The sequence below is a fragment of the Octopus sinensis genome, linkage group LG5 (assembly GCF_006345805.1).
Source record: "Octopus sinensis linkage group LG5, ASM634580v1, whole genome shotgun sequence".
NCBI lineage: Eukaryota > Metazoa > Mollusca > Cephalopoda > Octopoda > Octopodidae > Octopus > Octopus sinensis.
In genome coordinates, this window is record NC_043001.1 from 87,219,694 (window position 1) to 87,237,705 (window position 18,012).

General features: G+C 33.9%; 1 protein-coding gene across 3 annotated transcripts in view; it reads left to right on the forward strand.

The window, feature by feature from the left end:
- LOC115212415 (protein FAM107B) overlaps window positions 1-18,012 on the forward strand; it is a 218,975-nt gene that overhangs the window by 165,891 nt on the left and 35,072 nt on the right. For all 3 annotated transcript variants that reach the window (XM_029781323.2, XM_036502865.1, XM_029781324.2), the window contains exon 2: window positions 1,025-1,063. In XM_029781323.2, coding sequence (XP_029637183.1) covers window positions 1,025-1,063 — 39 coding nt within the window. The remainder of the gene's footprint in view (window positions 1-1,024; window positions 1,064-18,012) is intronic.

Here is an 18,012-nt window from a genome sequence, read left to right on the forward strand (position 1 = left end):
AATGGAGTCTCAAGACAGAAGGGAGACGAGACTTGCTCAAGATCAGTAAAGGCATCTGCAGCACTTAATGCTGAACCATTAAAATGTTTATTCAGCACACTAGATTACACAGAGGTCCAATAGAATAGCTCTCAGAAACAGACCGCGTAAAAATTCATTCTTCACAGCACCTGGAGGTGCTTTCAGATGTGATTCATTCCATTCTTATAAAAATTATAATTCTATCCAAATTGGTGTGCTAATTTCAAATTGTCATTTATGCAAAGCTTTAAAACTTACTCCACAAATGTTTTGTCATCAATGCTACACTTTCCTGTATCACCTGTTTCAACATAACTGTTATATATATATATATATATATATATATATATATATATATATATATACACACATATATACACACACAAACTATACAATTTTTATCCCAAGCAACGTCAGGTATCTCTGCTGGTAAATAAATAAAAACTGTAAGTACATTAACATTGTTAGTGAATCAACTAAATTACTGCTATTAAAGGCTGCAGCATTGGTCAGTAATAACAGAGACACCAAAATAGATTTGAATAGCTATAATTTTATAAATTAAACCCTCTAACAAAATATACCAGCAGCTATTCTCTTACACAATAGTTACTGTGGGCTGGAGGAATGGTTGATATTTCCCTCATCACAATTCTAAACCATTAATTCTTACAGATTGTTTTAGATATTTATGATTCTGCCTGTCTATCTATCTCTTCTTTGTTTAGTTAGTGACACACACATCACAGAGATGTTTATATCCACTTAGTATTACCAAAGTAACTGACTCAGTGTTATTTTACTGTTTAACATTGTTTCCAAACTTATTTGCAATTGTCTGAAACCTACATTTAGCATTGACCAAATTACTTTCTGTTATTTTGTTTTCCTTTTTTTTTAATGTTAATTATTTATAAACTGTGTTAATTTATCTGTATGTTTAGAATTTTTTTACAATTGTTTCAAGTCTTAATTTAAGGAAAAATATTTCTTTTATTTGCAGCTAGAAAACACATTAAGGAACATAAATTCTGATGAATCGGTAAGCTCTTTTTGAAAATATCTTTGTCTATATAATCATTATTTTTTTTGCATGCTTCCATATGTCATGCTTAACATAATTCATTAAGGCAAATTTTATACAGCCAGATGCCCATCTGCTTGCCAAAATTCACCATTTGCAAGCAATAACATCTTCCTGTGGCCAGACATATTTTCACAGACAAAAGGACACCACTTGTATGATAACGACACTAGTTTACAACTATCAAGCAATATCAAGACAAGAACAAACACATACTCACATGCACACACAAATATGATGGGCTTCTTTCAGTTTCTATCTACCAGATCTCAACAGGCTTTGGTCAGCTTGTGGCTGTTGTAGAAAACACTTCCTCAAAGGACCATACACTGTCCCTTGGTGATTATGAGTAGCATCAAAACAGACTGCAGAATTACTATTACTTTATGACCTATTTAGGAAATGTTGTTTAGTCCTAAGTGAACCCTAATTCCCCCAGGTACACTTATGATAGGTGTTCCAGCACCATTCACTCTGAGCTGTGCACTTGTGTTTACAGATACATTTTTCTACAAGGGGAGCCGGACTGAAAATTTGAAATGCATGGTTTACAAGATGAAATCAGATTTGTTTAATTGAAGAAATTTAAACAATAATTACTTGCATAGATGCTACAAAGAAAGAAAATGTGTACACAGTGCAAATTTCATTTCTGTGCACACCTATGGCTAAAAGTTACAGGGAACATCAGTTCCAGCCATGATTAGCTTGTCATTTATTTAATTATATTTATTTATTTTTTTGGATTTTGTTTCTTGGAATACATTTTCAGCTAGTGATCTTTTTTTCCTCTTGACACTACAGTGTGATTTGAGGAATATTTGGTTATTGTTTTGGGGATTATTGTTTACATGTATGAATGTCTATACATGTGTTAATACACACACATGCACATGACTAAGTTATACATGTTTTCTATCAACCATGTGACATTTAAGCACTTAAAATTTTCAACAAAATACTCTAAGGTGTTTAGTAAAAAAAAAAAAATAGTCATTTGTTGCTGTTGTTGAATCCCATTTAGCCCTGACTGAGCAGACTTATGATCAAAGGCATTCTAGCCTTGACCATCCCTTAGGATTACATTACCTGTTGTCTTCCAATCAGTTTTTAGAAAGGTGCAAGTTGAGGGTGATTTGACTGCTATTCCTAGCAAGTCAAATCACTACTTAAATGCTCTCTTGCTAGCTCTTGTTTAATATCGGATGAAATGCTCAACGGTATTTGTTCCAGCTCTTTATGTTTTAGGTTCAAATACCATCGAGTTCAACTTTACCTTTCATCCTTCATTAGTCAGTGGAGTATCGGTCAAATGCTAGGTAAATATAATCAACTTTGTTTCCCCAACCCACACCCCCACCAAATTTCAGGGCTTACTGCCTATGAAAGAAATCATTAGAGTGATGGAATGGCAGAAACTAACGTATATTGGACAAAATGCCTTGTATTTGATTCTGAATTCAAATTTTAGCAAGGTCAAATTTACTTTCCATTACTCTGGAATTCAGAAATATCAATTATGTAGGGGTATTTTGACCTAACCATACACTCCCCACATACACGCACATACTTTTTTACAATGAATGGTTGTGTCACATGAGAAATCATCACTATTATTTTTGTAATTGTGTGGTGTTGAAAGGAGGTACATACACACATTATCATCATTTAATATTTACTTTTTCATTCTTGCATGAGTCAGGTAGAATTTGTTGAGGCAGATTTTCTGCAGCTGGGTGCCTTTCCCAATACCAACTCTCACCTGTTTCTAAGTGGGGTAATATTTCCCTGTATCTATGTTTTTCACAAAAGATGAAATGATCAGCATCATTTGTATGATGATGATGATGCTTATTTACAACAATCACATGATGTCAATTCATAGATACACATACACACACATATATGACAGGCTTCTTTCAGTTTGTGTTTACTAAAGATACTTGCTCAAGGTGCTGTGCAGTAGGACTGAACCCAGAACAAAGTTGAGAAATGAACTTCATAACCATGCAGCCATGCTTAATGATTGGTGGAGATGGTGAAGCCCTGCTTTACATTATTTAATTTTTTTTTAAGTGCCAAATTTAAAATTCTTGATTTTAATTTGGTTTAAAACTCTTGATTTTAATTTATATTTTTCTAGATGCAATATAGTGGGATTCACTTCAGTTGTCTTTCCAGCTAAATTTCGCATGTCAGGAGTAATCCTTTTGAATGGACATAAATTTTGTGTGGGAAAAGTTCATTTGCTTATGTTAAAAAGAAGTTGGTAAATATACCCATACCATACTGAAGGAGGCTACTTATTAATTAGTTGAGCATGCATAACTTAAACTAAAAGAAAGTAATTATTAAATCTACACTGTCTAGAAAATTCATAAAACTTGTACTTTTATTATATTTTTATCAAAATGTGCAAGTTTCTTGTAGTATTCAAGATTTCAACTACAGAAATTAATTTTAATAGTTGGTGCTCCCTGTTTGTCTCTTCTCTCCTCACACATTTCATGATGGTACTTTCTACAGATACATCAGTAAAAATCATTTCTCCATATTATAAGTTTATTCAGCTTCAACCAAATTATGTTATTCCAGTAACCTTCCACATTTGTTGGGTGTTTTTGAAGAAATGGAGAACTGAAGAAGAAAAGTAGTTTTAATTTACTAATATCAATAAGGCAATGAGCTGGCAGAATCATTGGCATGCCAGGCAAAATGCTTTGTGGCATTTTGTCTAGCCTTGTGCTTTGAGTTCAAATTCTACTAAAGGCAACTTTGCCTTTCATTCTTTTGGGGTTGATAAAATAAGTACCAGTTGAACCCTGGCATCGATGTAATTGACTTACCCCAAATTGTTGGCCTTGTACCAAAATTTTAAATCACTTTACTTACGCCAATTGTACCACATATAAACTTGTAAATATAATACATAGAAAAGGTATGGAATGTTAAATTTAACTTTATATTTAACAATCCACACCTGCTTTTATGCGGCAGTTCCCCACTGATATTAGAGGTGAGGTTATCTCTTTGTAACTGTAAAGTATTAATGTAGTTATATATGCTACACATATGGGCTTGGATTGGACTTTGTTTGTATAAATGTTTATTTTTCTTTGTTAGTCAAACTTGAATATTTGCATTTTGTTGAACAAAGAAGTGGCACCTATTTATTCTTGGGTATAAAAGAATGTACTTTATGTAGCAAGTATCAGATTGTGATAGTAAGGTTTGAAGTTGGCTGCTTGGTTTTGTATTCAGACAGCTGCAAAGTCGTGAGGGTAGAATATGTAGATAGAAACTGAAAATGTCTGTCATACGCATATCTTTCCTCATCTTGCCATTGTCTGATAGTCGTTAATGACTGTCACCTTCATACAAGTAGTGTCACTCATTTCTATGAAAGCATGTTCCATCACGGGGAAGTATTACCACACTTAGAAATAAGTAAGGGTTGATAAGAAAGGCATAGAAAATATGCTTCGATGAACTACAACTGATCCAAGCAAACACGCAAAAATAGATTTTAAAACAATGATGAAACATGTGGAGAGGCTTTGTAACTTTTTAATTTATTTATTTGGAGGCATGTTATAAATAGTCATACACAGAAAGCTTTTTGCTCGTAGAAATCTAGAAATATTACTGTGAGATATTGCTCATGATTTTAATTCAAGCCAGTTACTTTCATAGGGTAATGACACCAACTTTTTATAGTCCTATATTGAAAATTGTTGTCAATCACTTTCTGAAAATGTATGTCATTCACTTGGCTGAGTTGGTATTGAAAGAAATAATATTAAAGATACAGAATATAATAACTCCTGAGAACAATTTGAGATTCTACCAATCAAAACAGCATTAACCCTTTAGTATTCAAACTGGCCATATGTAGCCCAAATATTCTACCCATTTTATGCTTAACATTTCATTACTATATTTCTTTTGAAATGCTGTTTTTCTTTCAATTAATTCTAAGTATAACAAAGAATTTAGTAAAATAACTTAGTTATCATTAAGCTAGTGTTAGGAACATAAGGTTTGGTGGAAGATTTTAATTCAGAACTTATGAAAACAAGACATTTGTACTACAGAGCCAGAGGCGGTTTCAGCTGTGTTGGTATCGAAAGGGTTAAACTGGCCAGATCTGGACTCTTACACCTACCCAACAATATCATTCTAAAAATAAGCAATCACATCATCAAAATCTCAGAGCTACATTGATAATGCTTGATTAATACAAAACCATGTGAATAAATAAGTATTACATTTGACGGTAATTTGAATGCTAATGGATTAATAATCAACTAGCTGGGATTGATTAATCTTTAACAAATCACAGAGTTAATTAATGACTTTGACTTTGTTCTATTTGGGTTTTTTGGGCGGAGGGGTGTTTTTTTTTTGCTTTTTTTTTTGTTACACTTTACATGTGTCGCAGGTTATTTGTCAGATGAATTGCTTTTACTGTTGAATGATGCCTCCTGTTAGTAACCATTCAATCTTGAAGTAAAAAAATTAGCAAAAGTAATTTAGAGAACTTTACAAAAAGCCACTGTAAGTCATTAGATTGTATACCATTTTATTTTGTTTGGTGGTGTTCAAAAGACCAAAAACGCTTATAATGTTTTAAACTTATCATTTATCTGTAGTCTGGTACCTTAACCTCACTGCTAATGCACTTCTTACAATATACTTTACAATTTTTATAGCTTTGTTAGGTAACTTTCAAAGGCTAACTAAATATAGTTATGTGGTGATAAAAAACAATATTGCGTCAGTTCCCTACTGATAGCATTAAAAGAGAGGGATATCTTTGCAATTGAAAAAAATAGTAGAGTTGTTATATAAACCACACATATGGGCTGGATTGGACTTTGTGTAAATATTTATTTTTCGCTGTGTTAAACTTGAATATTTGCATATTTGATAAAGAAAGGAAGTGACATGTACTGTTTGTAAGAAAAGTGATTTACATTGTGTTGCTGGTAGCAAATACTGGTATATATTATTTAATTATTTTCATATTATTTTCTTCCATTTTTTTTTTTTTTTATCCTTTGGAAAATACAGAAGACAATCAGGATATGTTTCTGTCTTATAATCTCATTAGCAGAGCATAACTTTCATCATATATGGATGGAGTCTCTGTATTATTTATGCAGTGTCTAATCTAGTTTAGCTCAGCATGTTTGTTTGAATTCCTTGGTACTAATTCAACCTCCAGTATGAATATAATGATAGACTTTAATTTGCCGACTTCTGAAATGCTTAAAGGTAATAAAAAAAAAAGACAAACAAAAAAGCACATCGACCAATCTTGATGCATATAGGGAACTTGGACTGTCTTATTGTTACCATAATCTTTGTTGTGACTGCTGGTGGCACATAAAAAGCACCATTCGAGCATGGTCAATGCCAGTGCCACCTGATTGGCTCCTGTGCCGGTGGTATGTAACAAGCACTATTCAAGTGTGATCCATGCCAGTGCTGCCTGACTGGCCCCCAACCCTGTGGCATGTAAAAGGCAGCCACTACACTTGGAGTGGTTGGCATTAGGAAGGGCATCCAGCTATAGAAACCTTACCAGAACAGATTGGAGCCTGGTGCAGCTTCCTGGCTTGCCAGTCCTCAGTCAAATCATCCAACCCATGCCAGCATGGAAGCAGATGTTAAACAATGATGATGATGATTATATTGGATCTGCTTAGTTCCATGTTTTGGTATTATCCAATCATTTCTATAGCTCTTCTTCATTAATGATTATATCAAAGCTATTTCAAATGGTCTCAAACAAGGGGTTGGCTGTTGTCAACTAAATTTGGAAGATTAAAAGCTGCTTCACTAGTGATTGCGAAAAGAACCCAAGAGGAAGTTTGACACAGAGAAAAATGTACTAAATTGTGAGTAATTGTTTTTTAAATGAGGACAGAATAGGAAACTGTAGGTTGGGATAGTCAAAGAGTTGGTTTCCTGTGGTTGTGACATAGTTGGCCCCTCTACCTTAACTACCACCACCAATACCATCATCATCTTCAGTATCACTTTTGACACTTATTAACCACTATCACCACAATCATATTTGCTAAACCATACTGCTTTTTCCACCAACACCACCTTCACACTTACTCTATCTTTATAACACTTAACTTACTCTGTCTTTATGACACTTAACTGCACTTGTTATTACTATATATATTGTATTTTATGTATAAGTATATATACTTATATATTTTATGTGTAAAATATCTTGTATATATATTTTATATATATACTTATATTTTATGTATAAGTATATATTTGTTCATGCTATATCAAGTAATGTAGTTCTCCTATATAAAATTTAGTCACAGTATTGTCTGTTATATGGTATTTTTTATACTGTATGAAGTGTTTGATATTAAACAGTCATTACTCTTACTGGTGTAAAATAAATCTAGTTTTCATTCAGTTTATATTACAGAAAGAACAATCCCTTAGAATTTTTAACTATATAATGCCTTTCAAATAGATGCTCATTAGTGTTCATCATTAAATCAAAGTACATTTAACACTGAAAGAGTAAGTAAATTCAGAATACATCACATCAAGCAGCGAAGAAACAGTCTAATGATACTGTATAAAACTTGTGAGAGAACTATGCCCTTTGATCTCCTACAAATGCTGGTAATAAAATCAATCTTCGATGTCTTTTACTCATGCTTCAATAGCTTAGGTCCTCAAGTAAGCTAATTAAATTTCCGAAGTCTTGTAGAGATGGGGAACAAAAAGGCACTGTATTATCTCTGTTTTTAATGCTATAAATTTTGCCTTCTTGATCTAGGAAATATCGAGCAACTCGCATGCATCTCTTTGATCAGTAACTTTATACAGTTTATTATATACACTGAAATACTTTATATATGCTGATATCTTATCAGCATGGAAAACTGATGTTAAGTGATGATAATGTGTGTGTATTATATCATACAAATTTTGATCAGTTAAATCATATTTATCAGTCATGTAATGAGATTTCAGTCAGGATTTATAATTAAATATAAGTACTTTAGTAGAAGCCAATTCAGTTGATGTAATGAAACCAGAGACAGTTTTGGTTGTGTCAGTATTGAGCTTATATCATAGATATAGAATAAAGCAGCAAAGAACATTTGGCAGTTCTGCCAGTCAAAGCATAGTGTAAATAATCACCTGAGATTAATTGATTAATCTTTATCAATTAATTTACAATTACTTTTTCACAAAATAGTTTGATTTTTTTGTCATATATATATATATATATATATATATATCATCACACATCTGTTTTCCATGCTGGCATGGGTTGGGCAGGTTGCCCTACCTCTGATTATTTTGGTATGGTTTCTACAGCCAGGTATTCTTCCTAATACCAACCACTTTACAGAGTGTACCGGGTGCTTTTTACATGACACTGGCATGGGTGCCTTATACATGGTACTGACATGAGGTGCTTTATATGTGGCACCAGCATGGGTACTTTTTACATTAATTATATATTTATAATTAAGGTGTTGAAATCACCATGAAATCTGGGTAGATTGCTGGTGAAGAGCTTCCAAGTTCATGTCTGTTTTGGTTTTTCATCTTTCTGGGCCAACTTTTTGAATTGCGTATTCTACCATATGCAGTTTCATTTTCACGCACAACACATACAAGTATACATATAGAGTGTGTGTGTGATAATCATTGGTGACTGTAACAAATTCCATGTAACCCATGCACACATGAATAAATGGATGCTAAAATAATGCTGCTACTGATGATGATGATTTTGCTATTCTTCTGTTTCTCCCCTATCGATGCCTGTTTCTTTCTCCCTATCAGTGTCTCTGCATCACCTCCAATCATGAAGTCTTTCAGGATTTTTCCTTCTTTACACATTTTATTTAACATGTTAAGACTACATAAAAGTGTGAATGTACTTCAACTCTGTTTAAAGATAACATGTTGTTATCAATGTTACTTCCATTCTCTGCAGTCTCTTATTAGGAAATTTTTATACCAGGCTACACAGGATGTCTGCTTGATAATTTTCTACACATGTCTCACAGCAGCTTGCAAAGGTCACTAAATTTATCTTCATAATTAATTATACAGCATTTATTCTTTTTGCTTTCATTTTTTCTTGTCTTTTCTCCAAACCACCAGACACAAGGGGTTATATATATATTTAGAGTTTACAAAATACTGGTGTTACATTAAAAAGGAATATTTTTGATGGTTTTTTGTATCTATGATTTTTTTTCCTTCAAACTGTCATGTTAAATTCTAAATGAGATTTTATTGTTACTTGTATTATTGTAACATATTGTTAGTTTCTTTTAACTATTTTCTTCATACTGGATGTGTTGCTGACACAGTACTTCAAATGGCTTTGCTCAAGCATATTACCTGAAGATAATTAAAGGAAATAACAGTTAAAAACATAAAATATGTCAGCAACTTCTAACACCAGGAAAATAGTAAAAAAAAAATAAAATAAATAGATGAAATATTATTGTAAAATCAACTTAGATAAATATTTATGATATCATAAAGTCAACTTGAACTTAATAATAATTATGATCCCATTAATAAATGTTTTGTTAATATTCATAAATCTTCAGTAAAATAACCTTAATTTAACACTGAAAATCATTAATATAAACTCATAACAGAATCATTGAAGCACTTATCAGCAGAGATCCGACATAACTAAGGTACGGTCTAATACCTAAGTTACTTCAAGGCAATAGGTTAAAAAGCAGTAAACTCAATAGGTGAACATTTTAAATGTATTTTGATATTTAAAAGTTTACTTTTCTCAGTGACCATCACCCTAAATTTTTTTTTTATGTACATTTGTGATTTGTCTCCCATCTTGAATCCTATCACAAATATTTATACACACCTTTCATTGTTACAAATAGTTTTAATAACAGAAGTTTACACTAGATGTTTATCTAAAGTAATGAGGAATACTGTACTAGGTATCATTGCTTGTGTAAGTCTAGCCAAACATCACATATAGGATTGTACTGTGTCATCATACATCAAATTGTTATATCACTGTCTATGTTTTGTGCCAGATAACATCACTCACTCGGATTCCACAGCTATCTTCATACCACAGAGTTGCTCAGCTGTAGCTAATTTGGTGTTCTTTATAATGACTTACATTGTAGAATGAGGAGAAATAGTTGTTGTTATTGAGAAATGTATTGCTGCTGTTGATTTTTCATTTCATCCTTATATGGTCAATAAAATGAATTACCTTTCTCTGTTTCTTTCTCTCTTTCACGCTTCAACCTTCTCACTCACTTTCTCTCTTCTCTCCACTCTCCCTCCCTCTCTTCTCTCACCCTCTGCTTTCTTCTCTCTCTTTCTGCTTTCTTCTCTCTCCCTCCCTCTCTTCTCTTACTCGTCCTCTCTCTATCTTCTCATGCTCCCTCTCTCTATCTTCTCTTTCCCTCCCTCTCTCTATCTTCTCTCTCTCTCTCTCCCCTTCTCTCTTCTTTCTCTATCAAAAAATTGGTGAAAGTAAGAGTCATTGACTTCTAATGATTACACATGCTTTTATGTAAATAGAACAACCTGACCTGAAATTGTACTATAACAGTTTATCTATTAGGTTAGCAGAGTGAGTGGAAAACAAGAAATTAAGGTTGTTCAATATTTATGTAAAGGGATCTTTACTGAAGACTGAAGGATTTAGTATTTAGACAGAACAAAAGAACAAAAGGGTTCTTTTGGTAAACAGGCTGAGTTCAGGTATACCAAAAGGTTTTGTACTTATTGATGTAAATGTGAACATGTGCTAAGAATTTAGTGAAGTTGTTATTAATATTTAGTTTGTTTCAGTGAGATTAGGCCAGGGATGATCTGTAACAAATTAGTAAATATTTCTTTTAGGGAGATGGTGTTGGTGTTTGATAGTATCTGATAGCTAAATTTGTTTGACCTTTGATGGTCCCACTAAAATAACAGATATATATACCAACCACATAGTTCCAGGTTCAGGCTGAGCAATGCCTTGTGAGTGGATTTGGTAGATGGAAACTGAAAGAAGCCCATTGTGTGTGTGTGTGTGTGTGTGTGTGTATAAATATAAATATACATACATATATATATATACATGCTTGTGTGTCCCCCCCCACCATCGCTTGACAACTGATGTTGATGTGTTTACGTCCCCGTAACTTAGCAGTTCGACAAAAGAGACCAATAGATTATGTACTAGGCTTACAAAGAATAAGTCCTGGGGTCGATTTGTTTGACTAAAGCCGGTCTCCATCATGGCCATGGTCAAAAGACTGAAACAAATAAAAGATTATATATACTGGATTATCCCGTAAATAATGTGGGTTTTTTTATACTTTTATTTTTCAAAATTAAGATAAATGAAGTTCTTTTTTAATCTGGTAGACTTGCAAGGCCCATCTTCCAAAATTTACTTGTCCTTGACGAAAAATACTCCCCCAATATTGTTCTTTCCTTGTCTACAGAATTCTTTTTTTTTCCGTCCAAAATATTTTGAAGACTGCAGAACAAATGATAATCAGATGGGGCAATGTCTGGCAAATATGGTGGCTGGGGCATCATTTCCCATTGGAACTGTTCAAGCTTTTGGAGTGTCATCCTCGTTGTATGTAGCCTTGTGAATGGATTTGGTAAATAGGGGAAAAAAAAAGAACTGAAAGAACTCCACTGTGTATATACATTGTGTGTGTGTGTGTGTGTGTCCTTGTCTTGATATCATGTGGTTCTGTAAATGAGGGTTGTAAATGAGTGTCATTATCATACCAACAGTATCATTCATTTCCAATATTCTGCAAAAATATATCTATCCATACTTGGGAGCAGGTAGAGATTGGCAATAGGAAGGGCATCCAGTTGTAGAAAATCTACCTCAGTAAATTTTGTTCAATCCATGCAAGCATGGAAAAGTGGTCATTAAAAAACAATGATGATATAATTTTTTCAGAAAAAGATTTCATCTAAGCAGTATTATAACAATGTGCAATGATTTTTAGAAATGGATATGCCTGTGTGTGTGTGTGTGTGTTACTATGCACCAAATGTTTAGCTCCCAAACCATCTGTCCTCCAAACAGTTTGCAGCTAGACAGACTGTACTGACAGAGAAGGTTTCTGCTAGCATAATTACAGCAATTGGAAACCAAAATTGTAATGTAGCCTTTTACTTAACATCCATTTGGACTGCGTATTTAATTGTAAACAGTTAGTGGTGTTCCAGAAATGTAAGATCTAACGTTGATAATCATAGACACTCAAATTGTATTTTAGTGTCCACTAAAATGGACAGCGTATTGCTCACAACATTGATGATAGGGAGAAATTTTTTTTTGTTTTTTTTTGTATATATCATTATATCCTTTGATTAAAATCACAAAAACTAAATAACACTGAAATTCTGTTTAAAAAAAACTCTAGATTTAGGTCACAGTTAAAGTGCTATGTGTGTATAAGTGCAAGTATTTTTATATGCTAAACAAAGGCTACAAGAAAATGTGTGTGAGCATACATGCACACATCTGTGTGTGTATATCATCATTATTTTTTGACGTCCACTTTTCCATGCTTACACATGTCAGACGGAATTTGTTGAGGTAGATTATCTGTGACCAGAGGCCCTTCATGTTATCAGCCCTTACCTTTTACCAGCAAGGTAATATTTTCCAGTGGCTGGACATGTTTTCATGGAATATTGGAAACATACATACATACACTTCAATAAACAAGGGATTTAAATATAAGCTACTATATTAATCTTGTGTTTGTTAAATGATATATGTCTTTCACTAGATGGAATACTTTCTTTGTTGATTCTCCTGATAATGGAACAGTACACTATATATATATATTGGAACTATAATTAACTCTAACAAATGTGTGTGTATGTGCTATAATTTAACTTATTTGTGAGTTAACTTAAACTTGAAATACAATTTCAAATGATCTGTATTGCACCAAATTCAAAAGTATCAAAATACTTGCATTTTAATTCTGTGACTTGTTAGTCTTTTAAATTAGCTTTGACATTTCAATGTATTGTGCATTTTGTGAGTGTTATTCACAGACATATGCATCTCTGTTTTTGTAAAAACTTCAAGTAGGACATTTATTTTTAAGAGGTTCCTCTCTGTGTGTTCTCATTTTATATATCCCTAAGGTGTTTGTATGTATGATTTCATAAGCTGCAGACTTGGTTAAGAAGTTTACTTTCCGACCACATGATTTTGAGTTCAATCCCAATACATGCACCTTCAGTGAATGCCTACTCCTATAGCCTTAAACTGATCAAAACCTTATAAGTGGATATGGTAGATGGAAACTGAAAGATACCCATCACATCAGTGTTTGCATCTCCTTGTCTTGATATCATGTGATATTTGTCAGCAAGTACCATCTTATGCACACAGTGTCATTTGTTTCCTGTCTTCGCTGAAAACATGTTCAGTTAAGGAAACACTATTACCTTACTGGGAAACAGGTGTACAAAAAAAAAATCCATAAAATAATTTGCATAAATGAATTCTTTCTGAATCAGGCAAGCCTGGAATAGTAGATGTTGAAATAATAATGGACAATGATCATTTCAAACCATTAGCAAATGTAAATTCTCTCCCTAGTCTTTTTTGACAAAAATGATCATTTATCTAATGAGCTTCCTTTTCGTTATGAGCATAGTAATTTCAAATGATTTAAATTGTGTTGTGTTAACCTACAAACTTTACTGTATGTTGTTCATGCAGAAAACACTTTTGCAAATTTTCAAATGTTCTTATTTTGAATTCTATGATATTGAATTATTCTTACATAAAAACTATATCCTCTCAGTCGTTCTAAGAGCCCATAAGTACATGTTAGTCTGTATTTTTCTAAGGAGGCATAATAAGATTGAGAAATGTCTAAAATTGAGCAAAGATCAGAATCACTCTCCTTGTATGTCTTTATTTCTTAAAATTAAATTTCAGTGTTTTCTCTTTTACTTTGCTTGACAAGAATTGTTCACCAATTCCCATGAACTTTCTTATTGTTATGGGTGTAATTACTATTGATTAGAAATTTTTTATAGTTTTTGCTTACTAGTCAAAATAGGGGGTGAAGTTAAGAGCTTGAATATCAGATTATGATGACATTGCATAGGAGGTGCCAACTGACCAAATGAATTATGTTTGATTTCTACAAGACACTGAATTTGAAAGACCTATTGTCAAATATGTGAAGGTACATGACCTAGTGGGTTGGATGTTTCACTCCTGATCATGAGATCATAGTTTCAATCCCCAGATCAGCAGTGCATTGTGTTCTTGAGCAAAATACTTCATTTCCCATTGCTCTAGTCAACTCAGGCTTGAGATCCAGCAATAGCCGGGAAGTTAGCCCTGTGACAAACTAGCATCCCATTCAGGAGTGAATGTTGTAATCTCGATTATTTATATGCTATGGAAACTAGGTTAAGTACTGGCCTTGTGAATACTAGGGCTAATGACAGAAGTAAGAATGTTTACCATACTAATATGGACATGTAACACAGACATATTGTATCAGGGTAGTAGAGGATAAATGAAGTAGAAGTTGGTCAAACAAATGATTAAGATTGATTATTGATTTCAGCCTGAGGGGTTTCAGCCAGCCTCTTAGACAAAGTGATACTGTATTACTAACCTGTGAGTGAATACAGCTTATATTGATTTAGTTTAGCTTTGCTTTGGGCTGAGGTGTGTGTGTATGTGCGCAGTTTAATCCAAGGAGGAAACGCTGTGCCAATGATCTTTGCAGGACCTTCAAAACTAGAGGTTTTCCAATATCCTTATTTGCTATATTGCAGAAATTTTATTAGTATTTTTGTGAGATTTTATTGGTTTGTGTTAATTTCCAGACAATATTAGAAGAATATGGAGAGGTGGACATTGCTTCTGTATGTCCTATACAAATGATAATGTCATGTTATATTTCTCTGAGTAATTCCAGAGATAAATGTCTGGAATCTTAACTAGCTGGTTTTTTAAATCTTTTAGTTGAGAAAGAAGGTAGTGACCGTGACCATTACAGAGCCTCTTTAACTTGGCCTTACTGCCTCCAGTAGGTATCCAAGGTGTCAGATGAAGGCATTAAATTGAGCAACAGATTAAGTCTACTACCCAAGTGGCCCATGGTGGGACTTAAACTCAGAACATATAAGCAAGGTATCTAGGTCAACAGTCTAATAGATCTACCAATCCGCCATCTAGGACTGATAGTTTTTTTTTTAACCCCCAAAGAATAAATAGTAAAGTTGATTACAGCAGGATTTGAACTCAGAGCACAGAGCATGGGAACAAATATCACAAGACATTGTATCTGACATAATGACTTGCCACCTTGTTGTTCTTGGTAGTCTCTCCAGTCTGAGAAGGACAATTCTGCTATTTCTTGTTGAACTACCTTCACAGATTATTTGTCTAAAGTGTTCAAACTGTTCATGCTGTACATGAACTCACTCTCTCCATGAAGTTGACATCTCCTATACAGGTGCTCAGTGTGCCACGCATCAGATATCCAAATGATTGCAGACCTCAAGGTCCAGGATTCAAAACCACGATCTTATGATTGTAAGTGCAACACCACAACCACAAGGTCACATGCCCTCACTTTGCCAAGTTGTTGCCTACACACAAGATATATATTACATACAATTGGACTGATTGTTTGAATATGTTTGATATATTTGGTATTTTCCTTAAACTTCTCCATGTTGAATTTTAAAGATGAGTCAAACACTCCATAGGACATAAGATTAACAGAAGTAGCATATGTAGGAAGAGTACGGTTAAATAGTAAAATATATAAAGAAGAGTACAGTTAAATAGTAAATTATTAATACTGTCATGCCACCAAAGAGTGGAACTTGGAATGAAAAGTTTATTTTGTGTAATTAGTGAATAAAATGAACATTTAGCTTCCAAGCTGGTAATATAATCTGTTATGTGTTAAGTAGTTAATTATTCCTTGAGCTCATGGGAATAATTATAAAAGATTTTAATATCCTCATATTAAAGAATATATAATTTCTTTACTAAATCAACATGAGGTGTTGAAGCCACTCAAAACATCTGTGTATTCCACTTAATTAAACATAATCACTTTTTAAAATTCATCTCCCCCCCCCCTCTCTCTCTGCAACTTCTGCTTTCAATCAAAATTAAAATTTTTTTTATGAAATGCAACATGCAAAATTAGTAATTCTACTGCAGTAAAGACTAGGAGAGCTACCAAAGGGACATGGAAATAATAATGAAAATAGACTCACAAATGGTCTATTCATTCAGTGTTAAAGTTAGGGATATGAAGTTTGTTATGACCTCATAAATCTACTGCCTGATGAGTATAGAGGTGAAATGATTACAGTGATAAATGTATTTGACTACCATGCCAGTATTTTTTTGCATACTTGGTCAATAAACTTAATTATAAATGGTTCCGTACATCTACTGGTTTGGAATTGGTATCAAATCTCTTTGATAAACTGGCATGTTAAACAGGATGGTGGAGAGTAAGAATGAGCGATCGCTTTTCAACTAAATCTTATTAAACTGGCACTGTATACTGGTACCATTATCCCCTTTCAGGCTAATACTGAGTAACCTTACAAAAATTAGTTTTCTGAATGTTGTATCTCTTAATATTTAGCCCTACGTCCTTTGACTTACACTTCCATCGGTCTTGACTTTTTCTCTCTGTCATTACTAATGCGCTTTTAAAACACACACCAAGCTGGTTACATTACTTTTATTGTACTAGATTTTCCACAAAATTTATTGTCATTATTGTGTTCAACCCGTACATAGAAATAAATCAGGTGTTTCACTTTTAGCATAACTATCAGTGTTGTGCCTCTTTGCACATACACAAAAGGTGCCATAAATATTCTCTCTCATCTCCCTCCCTCTTGCCACAACTCAAAAGCAATTCAATTTTAATGAATCGTAACTGTAACTAATAATGTATCCCTTTTCAATACTGATCCATAGTGCAATATAGTCACCTTCTGGTTAAAAGTTGTCAGTACGTTTTACGCATTTACTTGGTAAATCAGCGTTTTTCAACTGGGGTCCCACAAAAAAGAGTGAGATAAACTAATGCTAATTTCGTGATCGTAATATATCATCATCATCGTTTAACGTCTATTTTCCATGCTGGCATGGGTTGGACGGTCTGACTGGGTCTGGCAAGCCAGGAGGCCACACCAGGCTCTAATCTGATCTGGCAGTGTTTCTACAGCTGGATGCCCTTCCTAACGCCAACCACTCTGAGAGTGTAGTGAGTGCTTTTTACATGCCACCAGCACAGGAGCCACATGGTGCTTTTTACGTTCCACCGGCAAAGGAGCCAGTCAAATGGTGCTGGCATCAGCCACATTTGGATAGTGGTTTTTATGTACCACCAACAGGAGCCAGTCGGGGCAAGAGGGCTGGCATTGAGCATGTTTGGATGGTGCTTATTTCATTCCACCAAATTGGGAGCCAGTCAGGCAGCACTGGCATCAGCCACAATTACAATTTCCATTTGATTGTGGTGTGATTTGATTTTGATGTACTTGACTCAGTAGGTCTCCTCAAGCACGGCATGTCACCCGTCAATCCAAAGGTACTTTTTTAAGTGGACTGATTATGCAAAACTTGTGTAGGCTACAGCTGTGATCTCACTTTACTTGTTGGGTCTTCTCAGTCACAGCATATCTCCAGAGGTCTCAGTTTTTCGTCATTGCCTCTGTGAGGCCCAGTGTTTGAAGGTCATGCTTCACCACCTCATCCCATGTCTTCCTGGGTCTCCCTCTACCATGGGTTCCTTCTACTATTTAGGAGTGACACTTCTTCACACAGCTCTCCTCATCCATCCATA